This window comes from Amyelois transitella, chromosome 22 (genome assembly GCF_032362555.1).
Source record: "Amyelois transitella isolate CPQ chromosome 22, ilAmyTran1.1, whole genome shotgun sequence".
NCBI classification, from domain to species: Eukaryota; Metazoa; Arthropoda; class Insecta; order Lepidoptera; family Pyralidae; genus Amyelois; species Amyelois transitella.
In genome coordinates, this window is record NC_083525.1 from 1,729,554 (window position 1) to 1,752,283 (window position 22,730).

The window sequence follows — 22,730 nt, forward strand, 5'->3', positions numbered from 1 at the left end:
TATTGAATTTGTCTATAACTGACCAAAACATTCGGAACTTTATGGCTATACGAATAAGGTCTATCCTTGTGCGGGTTGCCGGTCACAGCGAGGCCAATCTCTTTATTTGTTAATACATTCTCATTTTCACTAAGTATGATATCAAGAGTTAATCTTTTTATAATTCTGTCTATAACTGACCAAAGCAATCGGAACTCTATGGCTATACAAATAAGGTCTATCCTTGTGCGAGTTGCAGGTCGCAGCGAGGCCAATCTCTTTATTTGTTAATACATTCTCAATTTCACTAAGTACGACTAAGTGAGACCAAAGCAATCGGAACTTTATGGCTATACGAATAAGGTCTATCATTGTGCGGGTTGCGGGTCGCAACGAGGCCGGCTCTTTGTTTGATAATACATTCTCAATTTCACTAAGTTTGATATCAAGAGCAAATCTCTATAATTCTGTCTAACTGCTCAATGCAATCGGAACTTTAGGCTATACTCATAAGGTCTATCCTTGTGCGGGTTGCGGGTCGCGGCGGGGCGGGGGGCGCGGCGAGGCGGCCGGGCGCTGGCGCCGGCGCCGCGACGAAGGCGGCGTGCGGTCTTTGATGTCTGAGCAGCGCTGCAAGTACTGGGTATAGAAAAAAAAACAATAATTTTACCATATTAGTAGCTGTCCCAGCAAACGTAAAAAAAAATCTGTATGGGCACACGACATAATAAACCAAAGGAGAGAAAACATCTATTCAAAATTATTAATTAAAAAAAATCTCATTATTTTTAAAATTTGAACCCATAGGTAGGCAGGTAACCTATTACTCCACCACACACAAAGCCTTATTTGACGGCCCCTGTGGAGCAGCGGTAGTACGCTTGTCTGTGACAACGGAGGTTCCTGGTTCGAATCCCGGCCAGGGCATGATGGGAAAAGAAACTTCTTCCGATTGACCTAAGTCTTGGATGTTTATGTATATAAGTATTTATTATAAAATATACCTAGTATCGTTGAGTTAGTATCTCGTAACACAATTCTCGAACTTACTTCGAGGCTAACTCAATCTGTGCAATCTGTCTACATATTTATTCTTTTATGCAGCTCCTGCGCACCCCAAAAGCCGAGTAAACATGGCGGCGGTAGGATTTGAACCTGTGTTATCTTGTGCGTCACATTAACAAAGGCTGCCTCACCTCATCAACCCTGATCACGTCGACGACCTCCGATATCTTCTTCTCCAGGCTCTTGATGTACTAACTCAATCTGTGCAATTTCTCCCATATATATTTATTAATTTAAGCAGCTCCTGCGCACCCCAAAAGCTGAGTAAACATGGCGGCGGTAGGTTTTGAACCTGTGTTATCTTGTGCGTCACCATTAAAAAAGGCTGCCTCACCTCATCAACCCTGATCACGTCGATGACCTCCGATATCTTCTTCTGCAGGCTCTTGATGTACTGACTCAATCTGTGCAATTTCTCTCATATAAGTATATTTAACTCAAAAAACTAACGAACCAGACCACACCAACCGCTTAACTATTAGAAATGTAGGATCAGAAGATATTCCTGAAATAACGAAAGAGGAAGTAATGTTTGCTCTTTCCAAACTTAAAAATGGAAAAGCGAGTGGCGAAGACGGGATACTGCCCGAAATGCTCAAGGAAGGCGGAGAAAAACTCTTGGATGCCCTAATAGTTCTCTTCAACAGATGCCTACATTCAGGAGATCTACCGGAAGGTTGGAATAGCGCTGTGGTAATTATATTGTACAAGAAAGGATGCAAGACGGACTTAAATAATTATAGACCCATAAGTCTGCTATCACAAACCTACAAGCTCTTCTCCAAGATTATCACCACCAGGATAACACCTAAACTGGACTTCTACCAACCAATCGAGCAAGCAGGCTTTAGAGCGGGATACAGCACAATAGAGCACATTCTGGCAATGAGAGTCCTCATCGAGAAAACTACCGAGTATCAAATGCCACTGTGGTTGGCATTCATTGACTATAAAAAGGCGTTCGACAGCGTGGAAACTTGGGCCGTACATAACTCGCTAAGGAACGCAAGAGTTGATCATAGATACAACCAGCTGATCGCCAGAGTTTACCAAAACGCTAAAATGAAAGTGTCAATACCGCAGATGACAAACCCTATTAACATCAAAAGGGGAGTAAGACAGGGAGATAACCTATCGCCTAAATTGTTTACGCTGGTTGTCGAGGACGTATTTAAAAAACTGAATTGGCAAAAACGAGGTATTTCCATATCAGGTGCACGTTTAACCAACCTTCGATTCGCGGACGACATAGTCTTATTTGCTGACAACCCTACTGAACTACAAGAGATGATCGAGGACCTACACAACACATCATTACGAGTAGGACTGGAGATGAACCTCGATAAGACCAAAGTTATGACATCCGAACAACAAAACAACATCAGGATTGAAGTAGGAGGGACAGAAATTGAGCAAGTCCAAAAGTATGTGTACTTGGGTCAAGAAATTAAAATAGGCAAAGAGAACCAGTGTAACGAAATCGACAGACGAATAAGACTGGGGTGGGCAGCCTACTCCAAGCTTGAATATGTTTTTAACATGAACCTGACGTCACGACAAAAAGCCCAAATTTTCGACCAGTGCATACTACCCGTCCTGACATATGGCGCCGAAACCTGGGTGACTACCCAAGAAGTGATACACAAGCTTGGGGTGGCACAAAGGCATATGGAGCGGAAAATTGTAGGCGTCTGTCTGAAAGACCGTGTGACCAATAAGGACCTAAGACGGCGCAGCAAAGTCACGGATGTCGGCAGAAGAGTTGCGAAGCTCAAGTGGGAGTGGGCTGGTCATATTGCCAGGAAGTCTGAATCTTGGTGCAAAAGATTGCTAGACTGGAGACCTTGGGACCAAAAGCGACCCAGGGGAAGGCCACAAATGAGATGGAAAGACGACATCAAGCAGGTGGCGGGCAGCAATTGGACTCTTACTGCCCAAAATAGAGAAGAATGGAAGGAGATGAAGGAGGCCTACATCAGAATGCTGATAGAAGAAGGCTAAGAAGAAGAAGAAGAAGTATATTTATTCATTTATGCAGCTCCTGCGTATCTCAAAAACCGAGTAAACATGGCGGCGGTAGGATTTGAACCTGTGTTATCTTGTGCGTCACCATCAAAAAAGGCTGCCTCACCTCATCAACCCTGATCACGTCGACGACCTCCGATATCTTCTTCTCCAGGCTCTTGATGTACAAACTCAATCTGTGCAATTTCTCCCATATATATTTATTCATTTATGCAGCTCCTGCGCACCCCAAAAGCCGAGTATACATGGCTAGTAGGATTTGAACCTGTGTTATCTTGTGCGTCACCATTAACAAAGGCTGCCTCACCTCATCAACCCTGATCACGTCGACGACCTCCGATATCTTCTTCTCCAGGCTCTTGATGTACAGCCGAGCGTTCGTCACGTTCACGTCAAAGTATTTCCCGAGCAGTTTGAGGAGCGGCAGGGAGTTGCATTCTGATGTCCTGAGAATATAGAATAAATCTTTTCTCAACACCATTTAGTAATTCTATTTTGATAAAAGAGATGTATAAAACATTATAGAACAATATAAATGCATATAATCACGTCTATATCCATTGCGGGTTAGACAGAGTCAATATTCATTTGACGGCCTCTGTGGTGCGCCACAGTAGTATGTCTGTGACACCGGAGGTCCCGGGTTCGAATCCCGGGCATGATGAGAAAATAACTTTTTCTGATTGGTCTGGGTCTTGGATGTTTATCTATATAAGTATTTATTATAAAATATAGTATCGTTGAGTAAGTGTCTCGTAACACAAGTCTCGAACTTACTTCGAGGCTAACTCAATCTGTGTAATGTGTCCCGTGTATATATATACATATTTATTTGTATTTATTCTTGAAAATATCGATAGGCCACGTTCAGCTGTTTAGGTCAATGATAGAATTAAGAGTCAAATAGTGATAGGATCTTATTTTACTGTCCGCACTACATTTCGTATTTTAAAACTAAGTTTAAAAGTTATTCGGAAAAAAAAACTGTATACGTAACTAAAAAAAATAATATTAAAATGGCTACCTACAACCTCACATACATATATGGTCACGGTCAAACGGCCTTGTGGTCAACCAGGATGTTATAAAATGGTTACATCATCATTACAATAAAAACATTTTATTTCTTTTGCCATTATTTCTCTTATTTTTATTCTAACTCATTCATTCATATCTATAATCACGTCTATGCCCCTTGCGGGATAGACAAAGCCAGCAGTCTTGAAAAGACTGATAGGCCACGCTCAGCTGTTTAATCTATACTAATATTATAAAGCTGAAGAGTTTGTTTGTTTGAAAGCGCTAATCTCAGGATTTTCTGGTTCGAATTGAAAAATTCTTTTTGCGTTAAATAGACCGTTTATCGAGGAAGGCTTTGGGATAAATAACATCACGCTGCAACTATAAGAAGCAAAAAAAGACGGGGTAAATTATTCATCCTTGACGGCTTCAATGATGCCCAAAATCACTATTCCACGCGGTCCGAAGTCGCGGGGACAGCTAGTTAACTAAATAAACATACTTATTACTCGATGATTTTTATATACCTTTGAGTAATAAAGGTCATAGGAAAACATAGATATTGACAATACTGAACTATTTTTTCGTCTATATCCCTAGCGGGGTAGACAGAGCCTGTCTACCCCGCTAGGGATATAGACGTGATCATATGTATGTATGTATGTATTAAACTCACTGTGCCAAAGCCTGTATGTGGTGCAGTAGCGCAGACAATACTTCTTCGCTCCTCTCGCAAGAAGAACGCAGTCTTCTCGTGGCCTCCCTCTTCTCTTCTAGCGTGGACTTCAGGGACTCTATGCTGTCCTGCTGCTGGAGAAGCTTGGCTTCGTACTTGGCATGCTCCTCATCTGTGAAATAAACCCCAAAAATTCAGGGTAATTTCGGTCTGATCACCATAACGGACCTACTTCTTAAAAAATATAAATTAAGATGTGGTTCCCGGGTTAGACCACTCCATATCTTCCCATGGATATCGTAAAAGGCGACTGAGGTAACTTGGGACTTAACTTGGGAATTCCATCATTAAGCCTAACAGCTGGACGTGGCGTAATGTTATCAAGACTGTTGGCTCTGTCTACCCCGCAAGGGATATAGAATAAAATAGATTTATTTTCAAAATTGGATACAAGGTATTACTAAACTTATTGACGTCACATCACGTAAATCTAATTATACTTACTACTACACTGCACACAGCACAGCGGTTTCGGGTACTCTTGACCTGACCACCCTTTGCCAGGACGTCCTTAATTTGATCAAGATTATGTGTACATTCATACATACATATGATCACGTCTATGTCCCTAGCGGGGTAGACAGAGCCACCAGTCTTGAAAAGACCGATAGGCCACGCTCAGCTATTTGGCTTAGTGATAGAATTGAGATTCAAATAGTGACAGGTTGCTAGTCCATCGCCTAAAAAAGAATCCCAAATATGTAAGCCTATCCCTTAGTCGCCTTTTACGACATCCATGTGAAAAAGATGGAGTGGTCCCATTCTTTTTTTTATTGGTGCCGGGAACCACACGGCGCTAAAAATGTACATCACTACATAGTATAAAACAAAGTCGCTATTTTAGTCTGTTTGTCTGTACTTATGCTTAAATCTTTAAAATTACGCAACGGATTTAAGAGGAAGGTTTTTATGTATAATTTTTTCCGAATTTCGCACCCGCGCGAAGCCGGAGCGGGTCGCTAGTAATGTATAAAATAGGCTCACCAATGTTGATTTTGAGCGCTTTCACATTGTCGTTGAGGTTCTTCAGCTCCGTGTTCACTTCGTTGATGTAATTGAACAGCGCATAGTTCTCCTCCTCCCGACGGTTGAACTCCAAGATCAACTTGTCCACGTCATCTTCACCCGCAAACTCCTGGGAGAACCCGTCCATCCATCCGACGTCAACCAATGTTGTGAACCCAAAAGATGTGTCAATTATAACATAACATACCTACATATAATCACGTCTATATCCCTTGCGGGGTAGACAGAGTCTTGAAAGACTGATTGGCCACATTCCGCTGTTTGGGTATATGATAGAATACATGCATATACATATAATCACGTCTATATCCCTTGCGGGGTTGACAGAGCCGACTGCTTGAAAGACTGATAGGCCACATTCCGCTGTTTGGCTATATGATAGAATTGAGATTCAAATAGTGACAGGTTGCTAACTCATCGCCCAAAAAAAGAATGCCAAGTTTAAAATCATGTCCCTTAGTCGCAGTTTACGTCATCCATGGGACAAGATGGAGTGGTCCTATTCTTTTTTCTATTGATGTTGGGAACCACACGGCACTTACACTACTTATAAATACTACAAGTATTCAAACACTGAGCTACCCTATCCCTAAGTCGCCTTTCATGACATCCATGGGAATGATATAAACTCGCCCTTATATAGCAGTACCGTGTGGTTCCCGGCACCAATGCAAAGAAGAATAGGACCACTCCATCTCTTTCCCATGGATGTCGTAAAAGGCGACTAAGGGATAGGCTTACAAACTTGGGATTCTTTTTAGGCGATGAGCTAGCAACCTATCACTATTTGAATCTTAATTCTATCATTAAGTCAAATAGCTGAACGTGGCCTTTCAGTCTTTTCAAGCCTGTTGGGTCTGTCTACCCCGCAAGGGATATAGACGTGACCCTATGTATGTATGTCCGTCCTTATTTAAAGTGTCACATCCTTTATATCTTTTTTTACACATTCCTTTTCTTATCGAAAATAAAAGCTTACCTTAATAGCCTCTAAAATATTAACGTAATTATTATAAGCTCTCAATTCAGCCTCCTGTTGCTCCAGCCTCTTCGCCTCTGCCTTAGCGTCTGCTGCTGTCAATCTGACTGTTCCTTTTGTCCTCAAGAACTCTTCTAACTTTAGACTGTGGTCTAGTTGGCGTTGGAGTTCGCGCACTTCCTGTAGTAAATATACATACATATAGACATATAGTCACTTTTACGACATCCACGGGAAAGTAATTGAGTGGTCCCATGCTTTTAATGTATTAGTGCCGGGAACCACACGGCAAATAAACTAGATTACAACTATTTATAAATAATATATGTATTAAACTTAACGTACCTTTTGATATTTTATCTTGGACGTTTCGAATCATGTTACGAGTACAATGATACGTGGTCACAGAGCGACTAACTAAAATCTAGATTAATCTTACGATTGGTATATTAATTAATTCGTCTGTTTGAAACATTAATATTTTATTATTAAGTACGTATAACTTCTCTAATGTAAATTATAAAAACATGTCATGTCTTTATGTGAGGGTAGTTCGGAAAAAAAAAATAGATAATGCGGGTAGTGCATTATTACAAGATAAATAAATGTGATTCTTAATTTAAAACTATATTTCAACGGTCCGTTAGCTCAGTGGTAAGAGCACCCATTTGTTAAATCAGATGTGGCGGTCGAGGGTTCAAATCCTTCACGGGCCTTTGACATTCTTTTTTTTCTGTGGCTGTATATAGTTCTGTGTGGAAGCAAGTAAAGCCTTAGTTCTTGAATATTTATAAATTAACTTTTCTTTATTTTGTTTTTTTTTTGCAGTTTTACATTTTTTTTTCATTTATCATTCCTTTAATTAAGAAAGCCTCATCACGTAGTTCGCTGTCATATCCAAAGGCTATATTTGATTTCTAATGGTGTGAACATAGTAAAGATAATTTTTATTATTTTAAGAACCTGTTTAATTCTGAACGCTTACAGGTCAGTCTTACTCCGACCCTTTATTCAAGAAAGCCTCATATTTTCATTTGTGTTGCAATGATATAGAACATTCCAGAAGACGTAGAATCTAAAAATAAACTAACCATACAATGTTTCCTATAATCCATAGCCGCTTTTTCTTTGAGGGCGTCCAGCTTCGAACACCATTCTTCTCGTTGGTCGTAAGTGGTGATTGCCTGTTCCACCAGGTCCAGGATTTGGGCCTTGCCGTCCGTCAGCCGCTTCACCTGGTTCTTCCAGATCATGTTGAAGAATTGACTGGAATTGGAAGTAGTTATTAAGTGGTAAAAAGAGCCTTAAAAACGACGGTCAAGTGTAGCTGATGGAATAAATAAATATATACAGGACAAATTACACAGATTGAGTTAGCCTCGAAGTAAGTTCGAGACTTGTGTTACGAGATACTAACTCAACGATACTTTATTTTATAATAAATACTTATATAGATAAACATCCAAGAATCTAGATTAAGAAGGTATAGATTGCTATTCCATTGCCAATGGTGCCGTGGTACTGCCTTCCCCTGCTCCCCTCACCGCCTGGGAACCCTGTATAAATCTCCTTTGGTCTACATCAGCGCTCACCAAGTGAAGTAGCTCGCTAACCTCAGTCGGCTACTAGCTGCTAGAAGTACTGCATGCACTCATGTGTGCCTTTAGCTGAATCTACGCTCTCTTAAAAATTGTTAAAGTAGTCCAATAAAAGACTGTCGTTATTCTATGATTTTTTAAATCATCCCTCACCCTTATTTGCGACGTAAGCAAACGAGAATTTGTATGGTTATTATTATTGCATTAGTGCCATAGCGTTACCGCTAGATGGCACTATAACTCGCACAAACTAATTCCTCTTGACGAAGGACTCAACGATTTTTCACGGAGAAAAAGCATCGACCTAAAGACCTAAAGAACTGATAAAGAAGAACAAAAAAATCGTATATCAGAAATTGGTAAAAACCTGTATTAAAAATGAAAGGCGTTTATTTTTAACTATAATGGAGTTGCGCCATCTATTATTTATGTGAAAATATTTTCGTTAAGAATTAGTTCCATCTAGATAAAACTAGATGGCGCTGATTTTAAACACGAACATAATAAATGATACATACCATCACGCCTGTTTCCCTTTGGGGTAGGCAGACACTATGGATTTCCACTTACTACGTTCCTTACAGACATCTTCAAGCTAGAATCTTCACACTCATTATTCATTTTCATGCATGTTCGACGATTACGGGTACTCCTAACATCTTTCTTTTTTAATATTAAAATATATACTAGTGGCCCGTTACGGCTTAGGATGGATGGATATAAAAACTATCCTACCTTTTAATTTGCACCAATTTAAATATATAATATTACCCTGGAAAAATTGCAACTAGGCCACACAGCGCCATCTTCATTATCCTTTCCATATTACTGCAAAGACGAGTTACCTTAATGCTTTCTGTACGAAATCGAAGTAGATTGATTTCGAGAGCCATACATGAGGCCCGTTTACCACAAATTACATACATACATATGGTCACGTCTATATCCCTTGCGGGGTAGATAGAGCCAATAGTCTTGAAAAGATTGAATGGCCACATTCAGCTATTTGGCTCAATGATAGAATTGAGATTCAAATAGCGACAGGTTGCTAGCCCATCGCCTAAAAAAGGAAACTCAAGTTTGTAAGCCTATCAAGAGATGGAGTTGGTCCTATTCTTTTTTGTATTAGTGCCGGGAACCACACGGCACATACCGCAAATTACCAAGATTTAAAGATGATTACCTACCGGTCTCTGAGCAATTTGTCGATCTCTAATCTTACGGTGAAGTTCTCGCTATTGACAGTGTTGAACTTCTTCATGGCTGTGTCAAGACGGTTCTCTAGCTGACTCAGCAGCGTCTGACTTGTCAGGGTGTTGGCATACTCCTGGTAGAACAGAATAGAATACATTTATTTTCAAAATTGGATACAAGGTATCACTTATTGACGTCATATCACTTAAATCTAATTATAACTACTAAATAAAAAAAACGGTTTTCACCTTCAAACATATAAACGGCTAAACTTGATTCATTGTTTTCACAACTTCTCTTTCTTCTCTCCTCCCTTGTGGGAGGCAGAGTCAATAGTTTTGCAAAAAATTAAAGGCCACATTCAGTTGTGGCTTAAGGATGGAATTGAGATTCAAATTGGGAAGGTCATCGCCTAAAAGAATATCAAGTTTATCAGCCTTTCCCTTAGTTGTGTTTTACGACGTTCGTGGGTAGATATGGAGTGGTCAAGTCACTGATGTCAGTTATTTCGGCTGGAAGTTTAAAAAACGAGTTCATCTTCTTTTTTCAGTAAGAGTATGCTTAATTTGGCGCAAAATTTTTGACATTCTCATAAAAACAGTTTGAGGGTAGTCGAATTATTTGTAACGAGGGTAGATGCGCAGTTTATTATTGAAAACAAATTGATTTATAATTTTGAAAGTTATAACAACGACTCGTTAGCTTAGTGGTTAGAGCGTTCATTTCTGTGTAACATGTAAAGGTCGGGGGTTCGAATCCTCCACGAGTCGATCATTTTTCTTTTTTTTTAATATGATTTTTTTATTGTAAAAACCACAGCTTATTTTATTGTTATCCTATTATTATATTTTAATCGGTTTTATCTTATTTTTATTTGAGTTTGTTGTACTTAAATAAAAAATGCCGTGCGGTTTCTGGAACTCTAAGCCGTGGTTCGCCCCTAGTGCTCAAAAGTTACATTAACATAATAAGAAGAAAAATAAAGTATGTATATGTATTATTTTTATTTTTTTTGCCGGTTGCCGGGTAGTTCTCAGCACCAATAAAAGAAAGAATAGGACCACTCGATCTCGTTTCCATGGGTGTCGTAAAAGGCGACTAAAGTATAGGCTTATAAACTTGGGATTTTTCTTTTAGGCGATGGGCTAGCAACCTGTTACTATTTAAATCTCAATTCTATCATCAAGCCAAACAGCTGAACGTGGCTTTATCAGTCTTTTCAAGACTGATGGCTCTGTCTACCCCGCAAGGTATATAGACGTGATTATATGTATGTATATGTATGTTGACTATTATTTTTAAGTAGGTAGATAAATATGTAAACTTCTAATAATGTTATGTTATCCTTATTACAGGTAAAATTATTTAAGGGTTCACAGTATTTACTTCTTCGTTAGGTTATATTTTGCATGCAAAAACATAGATAATTAATTAATTTTTTTAACCGACTTTAAAAAAAGAGAAGGTTCTCAATTCGACCGTATTTTTTTTGCATAATACACATAGTTGGTACTATTTGAGGGTAGTTCTATATTTTTTGGACGTTAATTCGAGTATCGTCACTTAAATAGATTCATAAAATTGTTTCAGCGGTCCGGACTTTTGTTATGTAATGGTCGGCGGTTCAAATCCCACACGAGTCATTTTTTTTTTGTTATTGGTTTTATAATATTCTGAACTAGCGGCCCGCCATGGCTTCGTCTTTGGTATTTACATAGCTTGTAGTACCAGCAATTAATGCACCTTTTACTTTTTCCTTTATTTGATTAAATTGTTTTATACTTGGTTCTCCAAAAGATTAACAAAGAAAAGAGATGAACGGAGCACGCTACACTTAACTCCACCGACAAAAGTTAGTTCTTAAATTTAAAAAAAACAAACTTTTACAAAACAAACAGCTTTCACAGCTTGCCCTTACCACGCTGTGTCTTCTTTTGTGTCTTAATTTTAAACCGATCATACTTCTTAATGCTTGGTTTCTGCTTTCTTCCTGCCTTTTATCCATTTCCCAGCCTCACCTCTCTGGAGATGAGCCCGGGGTGCGCATTTTCACCATTATTCGGGATAATTCAGTTTTTTACACGAAGCTGCTCCTATCCGACTTGCCCAACTTTTACAGGAAAACCTAACTCCTATTTATAGTAAAAGCTGCATGGGATGAATGTGGTTATTTTCCCTTAGTCACCTGGTACGAGATGGAGTTGATTGGAAGACATTATAATGTTGAGAATCTTTAAAGATTTCGCTAAGTGAGCGAATGCTAATATTTTTAATATGGCTACCTTACCCTGTAATTATTAAAATTATATAAAAAAAACATTTTTATTAAGATTGTTACAATTTGTCATGAGAAACAACGGCCCGTTAGCTCAGCGGTTAGAGCGTTCTCACATGGTGAAGTAAAGGTCGGGGGTTCAAATCTCTCACGGGTCAATTTTTTTTTTCTTATTGAATGTTAGACAGTTCTAGTGATATGGCTAATAAAAATTATAATTTTGTAAACATTTTTTTTTATTTTACAGTTGAGTTTTGCCCAAGGGGGAAATTTTCGGAGGAATAAGTAGCCCATGTAACTCCTGACGGTTTAATGTATAATACTCCATTCTGCCTTAGATCTGAAGAGGTTAATTCCTGGGGGAATTTTCAGAAAGTAATATCTGTCTCTGTGCCAAAATATGTCGGTAGATTTTGAGTGCATTTCAAATTTTAAAAGAAAATGCTCATCTGGTTTAACTACTTTTGTTAAGACGTCATTTTGATATTTCCTATAGTTTAGCTGAGTTGTTATGGTGCGATATCAGCTGTTCCAGATACCAAAATAAATTATATCCTATATGTTGGCCAGGCATAAGAGCTATACAACAAAAAACGTTTCATTCAAATCTGTTCAGTAGTTCCGGAGATTAGAAAACATACAAACAGACAGAATTTTGTTTTTAATTCATACTTTTTGTTATATTTATTGATTAAAACAAATAATTATTAACTTGGTACTTTGTTTCTACAACATTTAATAGCTATTAATGTTAATTTTTTTAAAATATTTTTATTGTTTAGTTTAAGGACATATTGTTACACAGATTCATAATAAAATCAAAAATAATTTTGTAAATTGAATCATCGGCCCGTTAGCTCAGCGGTTAGAGCGTTCTCACTTACCTAGTGATGTAAAGGTCGGGGGTTCAAATCTCTCACGGGTCGTCTACGTTTTTTTTTTATTTTTTCATCTTTACAATTTATAGAAAATTTATTCTGTAGACAACTTTTTCTCTAAATTTTGACTAAATTTGTAAGAATATATGTACAATGCCATGTGGTTTCCGTCACTTTAGAATAGACTATTGACGCGTGCGCAATGGCTTCAAATACTCGCACAGCTGGTACTCGCCATCCTTGTCTAACAAGTGGCGTTACGCGCTAACTCTCTTTCACTTTATCTCGGATACCTCGAGTTTTTAACAGCTAGCAACCCTAATTTGCGGCCATTTATTCACAGGCAGCGATATATCATCATATTAAAAAAAAAATTAGCTTTAATTTGATATAAAAAACATGCGTGTACGACATGAACGTATAAATAGACCAAAATATTACCTGTTTACACCTGGCTGCGTAGTAGTTGCGGCCGAGTGTGTAACGGCACCCATTGATTTTCGAATTCTTTACATACATTTCTATGATGTGGATGATATTTTATTTAAAAAACAAGTGAACGAAATTTTTTTTGGAAAATTAATTAACATTAATTTAATTAAAATTACTTGCGGCCACTTATTGACTGGCACCCTATTATCTATGTATTATCCTATTCATAAATGTATGTTAAAATGTGAGTTTGATTAACTACGCGATGAACGTAGTGATTTTGCAGCCGGATCTTAGACTATACTGAGGGATATGCTTATTAACTTGGGATTTCTTGTGTTTTCCATTATAAAACCATACAGTTGAATATGGCCTTTCAATGTGTTATTGCAATAGCATTACGCTGCGCAAGAGAGCTGCCCGCGCGAGTTTCACCTGTTGCCTCCCTCAGACGTTTGCTGAGCGCCTTGTGAAGCTCTCGCGCGCCTTTTCCCCAAAGACTTAGTGTCTCGACACCAAAGGGTACCGAGACCGTACTGGGTGCCGAGACATACATACATACATAAAATCACGCCTCTTCCCCGGAGGGGTAGGCGGAGACTACCTCTTTCCACTTGCCACGATCTCTGCATACTTCCTTCGCTTCATCCACATTCATAACTCTCTTCATGCAAGCTCGGCGGTTTCGGACAACTGTATTTATTGGTCTTAAACCGCTCCCGGGCGTCCGCCGCCGCACCAGCCTGTTTACTGGTCGCAGGGAGGTAGGACGCCGCCAGCGTCTGCGCAAGTGGCGTCCCAGACCAGGGCGCGACCCATGCGCCAGAGTATCAATAAATATGTATATACGGGACAAATTACACAGATTGAGTTAGCCTCGAAGTAAGTTCAAGACTTGTGTTACGAGATACTAACTAAACGATATTATAATAAATACTTATAGATATAGACAAACATCCAAGACCCAGGCCAATCAGAAAAAGTTCTTTTCTCATCATGCCCTGACCGGGATTCGAACCCGGGACCTCCGGTGTCACAGACAAGCGTACTACCGCTGCGCCACAAAAGCCGTCTTGACATCCCGTCGGGGCGCTTGCCGTCGTCTCGCACGATCTGGTGCTCAAGGGCCACGGGGTCGTCGGCGCTGTCGACCGCTTGTCTCAGGATGTCATTGAATACCTATAGTGTCGAATAGGATGGAAATACAAACAAATACAAAGCTTACAAACTTGGGATTCTTTTTTAGGCTATGGGCTAGCAACCTATCACTATTTGAATCTCAATTCTATCATTAAGCCAAATAGCTGAACGTGGCAATTCAGTCTTTTCAAGACTGTTGGCTCTGTCTAGCCCACAAGGGATATAGACGTGACCATATGTATGTATGTGTAGGAAGGAAACAGCCTAATTTTCAAGCGGATGAAACCGCGAGCGATGCTAGCTCATCTTTAATTACCATCTCACATCCCGTTCCTCTGGTCTTCAGCCCTTTGATTTCCTTCTGCACCTGTTTCAAGAGGAAATCCAGTTCGGTGATAGTGCCTCTGTGTTCCTTGACCTCGGCTGAACATCTCTCATGGTCCTTCAGCAAGGAGATCAGCTTCTCCCGAGTTCTAGCGTTTTCTAGAACGTTCGACGTGCTTTTTGTTAACTGTAACAAAATGTGAAGAACAAGTGTTTAGTAAGGTCAAGAGTACCCGAAATAGACGAGCTTGCATTAAAAAAATAGTTATGAATTAAGCGATAGAAGTATGCAGGGATCGTGGCAAGTGGGAAGATAGATAGTCTCTGCCTACCCTTCCGGTAAAAGGTAAGGCGTGATCTACGGATGTATGTAACAAAATTGAGGATGAGAGAGAGACATATACAAACCTAAATGTATCACGTCTATATCCCTTGCGGGGTAGACAGAGCCAACAGTCTCGAAAAGACTAAAAGTGTACGTCCAGCTGTATGGCTTAATTCGCCGAAAAATAGAAAAAACTATAATAAAATAACTCAACGAGCAAGCATAGAGGGCGCTGTCGCAACTGTACACTACACCCCAATAGATGGCGCTGATTCGTGCTGCGTGCGAAATTGTGGGTAAAACAATTGTCTAGCTATAATAAAATTACAACGAGGCAAAATTTTTAAATGATTGATTGGCCCTTTTAAACAAACAAACAATCATGTAAGTTGGTTTGTTCGTAACTGCTAACATTCGGGAACTGAACCGATTTTGAAAAATGTTTCACCGTTATGAAGGTACCTTATCCGCGAGTAATATAATTATGGTGTGTATGAGACATGGCAGGCTACTAGTATAGTCTAAAATAGGAACTAGCTATTGCTTAGGGGTCTGCTCTCATAGGGACAAAGGTTATTTTGTTATAAAAAAAAACTGTTATGCAAAGTTCACAAATATTGTCAGTCACTTTAAACTTAAAGTTTTTAACTTTAAGTTATAAGTTTAACTTATTAAACTTTTGGATAGTTTTAATTGAAACTCTAAGATTTTGTTTAAAAAAATAATACTTTGCCGTATGGTTCTCTGTACTTTAGATAGGACATCTCCATCGCTTTCCCATAGATATTTGCTGTGATATATATAGATTTATCATATACATATATAGTTACACATTTATCATTCTTAAGTGCACACAGCATATATATATGCTGTGTGCTTAAGTGTATATATATATCTCTTTCTATGTAGCAACTTTTAGGAAATAACATTTTCATCATTTTAAATTTAAATGCTTACCTACGCTTGTCGGTAGAGTAAAGTGAAAATAACGTGCAAGAAAATTAATTAACCGGTTTAATTTTTACAACAAACTACTTACTTAAAACTTACAAAACCATTGTTTTTTAATGTCTTTCGAAATATGTCATACACATTTAAATTAACATCATAAACGTGACTGTGACAAACAAATTTCGCTTTCTACAAGCGCATACTACCTACTTTATTATTGTGGTATAGTCACACACATAATAAATATGCACTGCACTGCTAATGAATAAAATAAGTATTTAATTATGTAACAACAGTCTTCAAGCGTTATCTAAAAAACCAATCTTTTTGAAATTTTGCATGTACATATAAAATTAAATGTCTAAAGATGGACAGAGGGTACTTTTATATTTACTATAGATAATCCCCGATAGTTCCTGTGGCATGTGCAAAAAACCTGTATTTTTCCTTAAATTTACGCGGGTACAGCTAAATTTGGCTTTTAATACCTACATTCAATGTACACAGATACACTTTTCCTACTGTTTTACTACCTGTATTGATTTAAGTGTGTTTGAACATTAAGCCAAGCTAGTAGTTGTATCAAATAGCAGATACCCATCAACGCTGCTCTCTCTACACAAATATAAAGTATACCAAATCTTGGCAATCTTTTCCCAATTAAAAAATTTAAGTATTCAAAAAAACTAGTAGTATTGTCCTAAATAAATTTATTTATTGGCTGACTGTACCGACGAAGGTTGGGAAACCTTGAGAGCTCGTGCTGTCCACATTTTGAGGGTCTTACACTGAAAAAATGTCATCTAATTCGCGTTTACGCACGTAGTAGCCTCTTGTTTGGCCAAGAAACATGAACAAACAAAAATCATGACGATTATATATATATTTACAAAACCGTTTAAACCGAAATTAATTTAATATAATTATTTAAAAAAAAAATGAATAGCTCGTATCTCTGCCTAATTCCAAATAATGTAAGGCCTATAATAATTTGTGAAAAAATTGTAAAAAGAAAAACGTACAAAACCGAATAAAAAAATAGGAAGGAAAATTGTTATGAGATGTTATCAAAATCATTATGTTTGGGTATCATTTAAGCTATCACCAATTTAATTAGTTTTGTGTTTCTTAAATAATAGGGTTTGTCCTCAACATAGTAGATCTGTCACCAAAATGTAGTCACCAAACAATGCAAAATCAGTTCCACAATAAATCACCTAAAATCCTGAGATATAAGGTCTAGTACCAAATAAATGTTTTTGTATGTATTATAATAGGTGTGTCCTAATAAGTATTTAAGCAAACTAATTTAAAGAGATCACCAATAAATCATATTATGTTACTAGAAAATTGCATTAAGTTCAAATAAAAAATTAGGGTTGTCATCATCGTTTCAACCAAAAGATTCTGCTACTTAACTAGACTCCCAAGGTTCTAAATTTCCACTGGTAGTATAAATTATATTTAAATAAAATTTTTAGCAGAGTAGTAAATAAAACAATTAAAGTTAAAATAATCAATATTTATTGTTGAAAATAATTACCACTGAACAATCAGCGCTGGTTTAAAATAGCTGGCTTATGGCTAGCAGAATAGTAGATAAAACACTTAATTAAAGTTAAAATAATCAATAGTTAACTACTACCCATCGTTGAGGCCGGATTGGTCAATTTTTAAAGCGCGCCAATTTGTCTCCGCCCCTTTGATCATTTTTTCATTAAAATTATAAATTGATGTATTAAATTGGTAACGAATACTATTAATTTAATATCTGAACGAAATAAAATGTTACTACTGTATTGGTGACAAAATATCAAATAAAAAGGAGTCGCAGTCAGGGATCGATAATCGATTTATTTGGTGACAGATCTACCATTCTGAGCACAGAGCTATTATTTAAGTAACAAAACTATTATTATAAGAACGAAGTTTATATTCATGTAATTCAATATAATTTTATTGGTTATCGATCTCTTATTTTACACATATATTAACATTAATTTGATAATTCATAACTGGGAACAATTTTTGTTTATCTGAGAACGAAAATATTTCGTGGCGATAGATCTATTTATTAGGTGATACAACTTGATGACAAATATAAATTTTGGTGATAGAAAATATAGTTCCCATTATGTTTCTGTAACAATTACATCTCTCAGTTTGATCCATCATTTTTTTAAAGAAATTTGGCGGGAAGATAAGTAGGTAGTTAGTTTAGAATTGAAAGCTTAACATAAATTAGTTTTTATATTTCACAGATGTGTAAAAAAAAGGAGTCACGTCCATTTTAAAATTGACTAAAATTATCTTATTATGATTCCCAATTCCAATCCATCCATTAGTATTACGAAAACTAATCTCATACAATTGAAAGGCCTGTGTTGCGCTTGCGCCATGGACGTTGCATTAAGAATTACGACTATTTGTATAAATAAATGGTTCGTACGGCAACGGCTACTCTTTTATTGTTATCACCACTCAACAATTAGGTTATTTCCTTATGCCTTATGATGTTAGAAAGTAGAATAAGGTTAGGACTTATGTCTAATCACATTAAAAAAGACTTTTAATATAATACCAGCCGTGTATGTAGTGAAGTTATTCTTTTTTTCGCACCAATAAGAATAGTACCACGTATTTTCCGTGGATGTCGTAAAAATAAGTCGTCGTCGACTAAGGGAGAGGCTTATAAACTTAGGATTTTTTCTGTAGGCGATGGGTTAGCAATCTGTCACTAATTGAATCTAAATTCTATCATCAAGCCAAACAGCTGAGCGTGGCCTATCAGTATTTCCAAGACTGTTGGCTCAGTCTACCCCGCGTGGGATATAGACGTGATTATATTAAACAAAAAAGGAAAAAATACTCATTGAATTGATTTAATTCAATTGAACCAATCTCCTGGCGGTAGTCACCAAAATGAAAGTTAATTATACAATTTGCATGCATTTATTTGCAAGGCGGTGAGTAGTTTATGGAGTGTCGTGTGGTTCCTGGCACGTTAGGTCTTTTCAAGACTGTTGGCTCTGTCTACCCAACAAGGGATATAGACGTGATCATATGTATGTATTTATGTAACCGGGATGTATGTATGTATGTACCTTGAGTTCGATCATAATTTTGTCCAGCTCATTGTTGAGGCTTCTGATGATGTTCCTCTGGACCCTGAGGGTCGGCTGCACGCTGCTCATCACCGTCGCACGGTCGATCTCCATTACACGGAACTGGAAATATCGTTGAATATGTTGAATCTACATCCACACTAATGATAAAGAGAAAAGATTTGTATTTTTTTATGTTTGTAACGAATAACGAAATAAGAACGAAGTTTAAAAACTACTGGACTGATTTGAAATTTGGCACAGACATAGTGGAATAGACCTTTGGGAGTAATATGTGCTACTTATTCTCATGGGAGTGAAGCCCAGATGTAATCTCTAAATGTGGGCCTCTTAAATAGGCTCAGGATCTCTCAGCGAGCTATGAGAGAAACATGAAAAATTTAGTTTTACGCTTAGTAGCCGTGTGGTTCCCGGCACTAATATAAAAAAGAATAGGACCACTCCATCTTTTTCCCATGAATGTCGTAAAAGGCGACTAAGGGGCTATATACTAGGCTATAGGCTTACAAACTTGGGATTCTTTTCCTCTATTTGTATTTGTTTGTCACTATTTGAATCTCAATTCTATCATTAAGCCAAATGGCTGAACGTGGCCATTTAGCCTTTTCAAGACTGTTGGCTCTGTCTACCCCGTAAGGGATATAGACGTGACCATAGGTATGTATATGTATGTATGTAGTAGTACGTACGATTACTTTACTCATATCAGGGACGCAACCCAAAATCCTTCATTTTATCTCCCTCCTGGATTTAGTCCCGGTTGCATCCACACCACTCTGGAGAGGAGCACTTGGTTAGCCCTTGACAATGGATCCTGGATTGGGTGAGTCAGGTTTTTACACGAAGCGACTCCCGTCTGACCTCCGCAACCCTTGCAGGGGAACCTGACCCGTATTGGATCGATCATGGTTACACATCCAGTTGCCTGAATGTTCAGGTTTCCTCACGATGTTTTCCCTCACCGTAAGAGCATCGGTTAGTATTCAAACTAATGTATATACTAAAATAGTCATTGGTACATTGGCCGCGTTGGGATTCGAACCGGTGCCTTTATGAGCAACACTCGTTTTAACTGGGCACCTTATCCATTCGACCACCGGCGTTCAAAAATCCTTCATTTCATAAGTAAAGGTTTTGTTTTTTTTTGTACAAACCCTGTATATGTAAGGTAAAACTCTTATACTTTATTATTATAACAGTATCCTATTCCATAATACTTTAGTTAAGTACTTTAGATTGGCAAGTTCCTTAAGTGAGACCTTGAATATTATATATCTATTGTTGAAAAATTATATTTCCGTGATTTAATATATCTACACGCATTACGAACTTGATAATTTACTTTATGTTTTTTTGACGTACATAAATACATACATATAATCACGTCTATATCCCTTGCGGGGTAGACAGAGCCAACAATCTGAAAAAGACTGATAGGCCACGCTCAGCTGTTTGGCTTGATGATAGAATTTAGATTCAAATAGTGACAGGTTGCCAACCCATCGCTTAAAGATGAATCCCATGTTTATAAGCCTATCCCTAAGTGGCCTTTTACGACATCCATGGGAAAGAGATAGAATGGTCCTATTATTTTTTTTTTATTGGTGCCAGGAACCACACGGCATAACGTTTTTGAAGATTTTCTTGTTATTGCCAATGATAACTTAAGAAACTTCCATAAAAGTCGATACAAACCACAGAATTATTAGAAGTGCATGTCTATGTAGAAATCGAAATATTGCCGTGTGGTTCCCGGCACCAATACAAAAAAGAATAGGACCAACTCCATCTCTTTCCCATGGATGTCGTAAAAGGCGACTAAGTAATAGGCTTACAAACTTGGGTTTCCTTTTTTAGGCGATGGGCTAGCAACCTGTCACTATTTGAATCTCAATTCTATCATTGAGCCAAAAAGCTGAATGTCGCCATTCAGTCTTTTCAAGATTATTGGCTCTGTCTACCCCGCAAGGGATATAGACGTGACCAGATGTTTGTTTGCTTATGTTTTGTGTTTAGATATTTCCCGTAACACATTATAATTTCAAAGCGCATGAACAATTAACGTGTACAATACTCGTACTTACCTGTCTCTGTAGCTTAGCCAGCTCATCTTCAGCTATCTTCTCCATCTCCACATCATCAGTTGGGGCCGCCATTTTTTTTTTATTCTTCTTAGGATTATTTGAAGAATTCACAGCACCTCTTCACCGCCTATTGTGTGATGGAACAAGTGTTTAACATTTGATAAATCGATATTGTCGCTAGGTGACTGTACTGTCTTACTTGATTCAATAACACATACATATAAGCACGTCTATACCCCGTGTGGGGTAGACAGAGCCAACAGGGCTGTAAGGACTCATGGGCCACGTTCAGCCGTTTGGCTTAATGATACAATTTTAATTAGCGACAGGTTGCTAGCCCATCGCCTAAAAGAAGAATGCTATCCTTAGGTTATGAGTGTTCCCTTAGTCGCCTTTTACGACATTCATGGGAATGAGACGGAGTAGTCCTATTCTTTTTTTTTTATATTACATACATTTTAATATTTTGGTTATTTTATTATTATTTTTTCTCTAACCGGCTTGAAAAACAAGTGTGATGCAAGGTTTCAACCAATCAATTACTCTTTTTTTTGTGTTATTTTAAGAAGTTTGATCGCTCTTATTGTGGTGGTTTGCATTTTTAAGTAACTGCATAATTATGTAATATGACTTAGAAGGAAAACCTGCAAGGGTTGCGGAGGTCTGACGGGAATCGCATAGTGTAAAAACCTGACTTATCATGGACACAAACATGACAGGATCATGACCAAAAACGTCCGGATTCCTAGAGAAATTAGTGTATAATTAAAAAAAAATCCTGTTACTAGAAAAAACATCAGCGTATAAAGGAAAACATATTTTTGACATCTGCGGTATCGCATGATGCGCATGAGTACGTATGTACGCTTAACCCTTCCGCTGCCAAATTTCTAAGTATGTGCCATTGGTATTAATAAACATGTAATTTTAATACGATAATACTTATTGTTTAAAAATTGAATTTGTTTGTCAACGCGACAGTTTTGTTGTAAAATACAAAATATGTATATAAATAATTTAAAATATTTTTATTTACAAACATATTTAACTTACGTTAAAATATGTGATATTTACAAAATATAGTTGACAAAACCATCGTTGGTAATTAAAAAAAAATATAAAATTTAAAAATAATAAAGTACCAATGGATACAACAACGTATTTTAAGTGTATAATAAAAAAACTACAAAAATAGCAAAATGGCAATAGGGTATTAAAAAAAAAAATTTGCCAATCAACCATATCTCGACGACTGACGTGATTCCTAAAAGTCAAGGCTGCCAAAGGCATGTAATGAAAATAAATCCATGCCTTTAGGATTACCGAGATCACTTCCTGTAGTTTACTAACAATAAAAATAAGTATTGCACCATTTTGGACGGCCATACCGCCGCTCTCTTCGTTCACCTTGGTAGATATATCCGTCTCTTTCTAGCTTATAGAGTTTCTGTATGTACCTGTTATAGCTGTCTCACCTTCGCACGTGTTGGTTATGACAAAGATTAAGTTACTTTATTGTTGCTGATTTTTACCTACACTTTGTATTCTTTCTAGAGGATTACTCTTATTGCTTT

General features: G+C 37.6%; 1 protein-coding gene across 1 annotated transcript; it reads right to left on the minus strand.

The window, feature by feature from the left end:
• Positions 1-474: 474 nt before the first annotated feature.
• On the minus strand, positions 475-21,275 carry LOC106133200 (outer dynein arm-docking complex subunit 1). The gene is made up of 10 exons (XM_013332845.2): positions 21,157-21,275; positions 19,052-19,174; positions 14,664-14,858; positions 9,616-9,755; positions 7,922-8,096; positions 6,831-7,010; positions 5,810-5,960; positions 4,766-4,937; positions 3,377-3,515; positions 475-618 (listed from the first exon to the last, which is right to left on the minus strand). Exons 1-10 carry the CDS (start codon positions 21,226-21,228, stop codon positions 496-498), a joined length of 1,470 nt encoding a protein of 489 aa, XP_013188299.2. The 5' UTR covers positions 21,229-21,275; the 3' UTR covers positions 475-495.
• Between the last annotated feature and the right edge of the window lie 1,455 nt (positions 21,276-22,730).